This window comes from Camelina sativa, chromosome 4, assembly GCF_000633955.1.
Source record: "Camelina sativa cultivar DH55 chromosome 4, Cs, whole genome shotgun sequence".
Classification (NCBI taxonomy): Eukaryota; Viridiplantae; Streptophyta; class Magnoliopsida; order Brassicales; family Brassicaceae; genus Camelina; species Camelina sativa.
This window is the reverse complement of record NC_025688.1, coordinates 23800111-23803009: the sequence shown is the minus strand read 5'-3', so window position 1 is coordinate 23803009 and position 2899 is coordinate 23800111. Positions and strand designations below refer to the sequence as shown.

General features: G+C 39.2%; 1 protein-coding gene across 1 annotated transcript; it reads left to right on the top strand.

The window, feature by feature from the left end:
* LOC104784231 lies at positions 109–2537 on the top strand. The gene is made up of 4 exons (XM_019244214.1): positions 109–1277; positions 1351–1765; positions 1853–2329; positions 2464–2537. Exons 1-4 carry the CDS (start codon positions 246–248, stop codon positions 2535–2537), a joined length of 1998 nt encoding a protein of 665 aa, XP_019099759.1. The 5' UTR covers positions 109–245.

Sequence of the window (2899 nt, the reverse complement as noted above, 5' to 3'; positions counted from 1 at the left end):
TCGATTAACACGGTTTACTGTTTTAGTTAACCGACAGACAATTCTTATTAACCAAAATAACCAAATTAAACCATTTTTAACCAATTGACAACCGGATTAGATCACTTAACATAAACAAACCTAAAAATAAAAAAACCCAAAAATCCCCAAATCGTTTTTTCCCTTTCCATCGACAAACCCTAGATCCCTAAATTGATTCTTCTTTCTTCGAATCGTTTTGTTATCTCTTGCTCTTGGCTCTTGGGATGGCGTTAGTCCCCGTTGTTAATCCACCTATTGGAGTGGAGTTCGACGAGGAAGGCGAGGATCGAGATGAATTTCACATCGATAAGCTTGCGACAGATTTTACAGAAACGGAGGAATCGATTCGTCATAACGTGTATCCAGAGAGTGACGACGAGTCTGAGGGTAATGGTCGTGGTGGTGCCGCGCGTGGGGGGACACCGATCGTTCGTGGCGATGGTATAATGTATAAAGGGCAGAGATTCTACAATGGAATCGCGTTTAAGGAGTGTGTGACTGACTATGCACTGGCAACAGGTTGTAATCTGAAGCAATACAGGTACGATAGAGATAGAATCGGGTTTAGGTGTGTTGGTGCTAAGGGAAAATGTCAATGGAAAGTTTATGCTGCGTCTCTTCATAATGAGTCGATGTGGAGGATTACGAAGTACACGAACACCCATGTTTGTGGGCCTAATGGAGATTGTGAGATGTTTAAGGTCCCAGTCATAGCTAGGTTATTTCTTGATAAGATTAGAGAAGAACCAGATTATTACATGCCTTTAAAGATGGAACAGACCATAATGGAGAAGTGGAAGATATCAGCTACGAGAGGTCAATGTCAAGCTGCTAGGAGAAAGGCATTGGCATGGATAGCGAGTGAATATGACACTCAATTTGAACGTCTTCGAGACTATGGAGCTGAGATATTGGAAGCAAATCAAGGGTCTGTGGTAGAGATTGATACGGTGAAGAATGACGCTGGTCATGATGTGTTTAAGCGATTCTATGTCTGCTTTGATGTTCTTAGGAAAACATGGAAAAAAACCTGCAGGCCACTAATTGGGGTTGATGGTTGCTTCTTGAAGGAAAAGATTAAGGGTCAGTTGTTGGTGGCTTTAGGAAGAGATGCAGACAATGCTATCTATCCAATAGCATGGAGTGTTGTTCAGGTTGAGAACACAGATAATTGGAGCTGGTTTGTGAATAGGCTGAAGATAGACTTGGAGTTAGGTGATGGAGATGGTTACATTATGGTTTCTGATCGCCAAAAGGTTTTTTTTTTTTGTTATGTTTTATGCTTTGTGTGATTTGGATCAGTTTCTAATGAATTTAACTTTGTTTCAGGGATTGATTAAGGCTGTTGAGTTAGAATTACCAAAGATTGAGCATCGTAAATGTGTTAGGCACATTTATGGTAACCTAAAGAAGACTCATCCAGACAAGAAGCAATTGAAGAAACTGCTTTGGGATCTAGCTTGGAGCTACAACACTAGAGATTACGAAGAGAGATTGGAGAGGATTCACGCATATGATAGCAAGGTCTATGAAGATGTCATGAAGACTAAACCAAAGACATGGTGTAGGGCATTCCACAAGATTGGCAGCTATTGTGAGGATGTTGAAAACAACTCAGTGGAGTCTTTCAACAATACAATCAACAAGGCGAGAGAGAAACCATTTGTGGCTATGTTGGAGACTGTTAGAAGGCTTGCCATGGTTCGAATTGCTAAACGGTCTGCTATTTCTTATTCACATGAAGGTTAGTAAGACTACACTCTTATTCTTATTCATTTATATGTTTTATTCTAATTCATTTATATGTACTCTATATGGTCGGATGTGGCAGGATTATGCACTCCTTATGTGACCCGTTTCCTTGCTGATGAGCATAAGGCAGCTTCTACATGCTTTGTATCTCCCAGCACAAATGGAGCGTATGAAGTTTACTTGGGATACGATAAACACCGAGTTTGTTTAAATGCCAGAACTTGTACCTGCATGAAGTTTCAGATTTGTGGAATCCCATGCGAACATGCTTACGGACTGATGATCAAGAAGACATTGGTAGCTGAAGACTATGTGTGTGAATGGTTCAGAACTGCTAAGTGGAGACAGAACTACACAGACGGGCTTGTTCCACAAAGAGGTCCACGCTTTTGGCCTTCCACTGGGGGTGAAAATGTGTATCCACCTCCAAAGCCGGACGATGAGAAGATCGACAAGAAGAGGAAGAAAGGTGTTAATGAGTCACCTACCAAGAAGCAACCAAAGCAAAAGAAAAGAATCATGCATTGTGGGATTTGTGGTGCAGCTGATCATAACTGTAGGTACCACCAGAAGAAGAAGAATAAGAAGAATACAACACATGTTAGTTTTCTTTCTAAATTGATTCATTTGTGATACAACAATGGTTCTTTGTTTTATTAAATTAATTCTAATATTTGATTAAATTTGTAGGGTGGAACTCAAGTGGAATCTTCTCAAGGTTGTCTCACTCAAGAGAAGTAATGTGGGATGGAGGATTAGCATAAGTAGGACTGTTTTTTTTTTGGTTTTATGACCTGTTTCAGAACATATGTTGTTTAGTCTTTGTATGGCATGTCTCTCTTTTGAACCTTATTATTAACTATGGTCGGATGCACTCTTTTGAACATGAATGTACTTTCAAACAAGATAACATCATCTCTTAAAAACATTTTGTCTCATACAAAACCAACATAGAAAACAACATACAATTTCATCATATTAGCTTAACTAGACCAAAGATGATCATACAACCTAATATTGAAACAATTATCATCTTATTCATCATGGATTTAAATTCAGCTTTTACATCTTCAATCCTCTCAAATATCACTTTCTCAAGCTCCATTTCCATCTTCTTCTCAAGCTC

Coding starts and splice junctions, on each gene's coding strand:
- LOC104784231 (XM_019244214.1), top strand. CDS start 246: ATGGCGTTAGTCCCCGTTGTTAATCCACCTATTGGAGTGGAGTTCGAC. Junction 1,278..1,350: donor TGGTTTCTGATCGCCAAAAG/GTTTTTTTTTTT, acceptor ACTTTGTTTCAG/GGATTGATTAAGGCTGTTGA. Junction 1,766..1,852: donor TATTTCTTATTCACATGAAG/GTTAGTAAGACT, acceptor CGGATGTGGCAG/GATTATGCACTCCTTATGTG.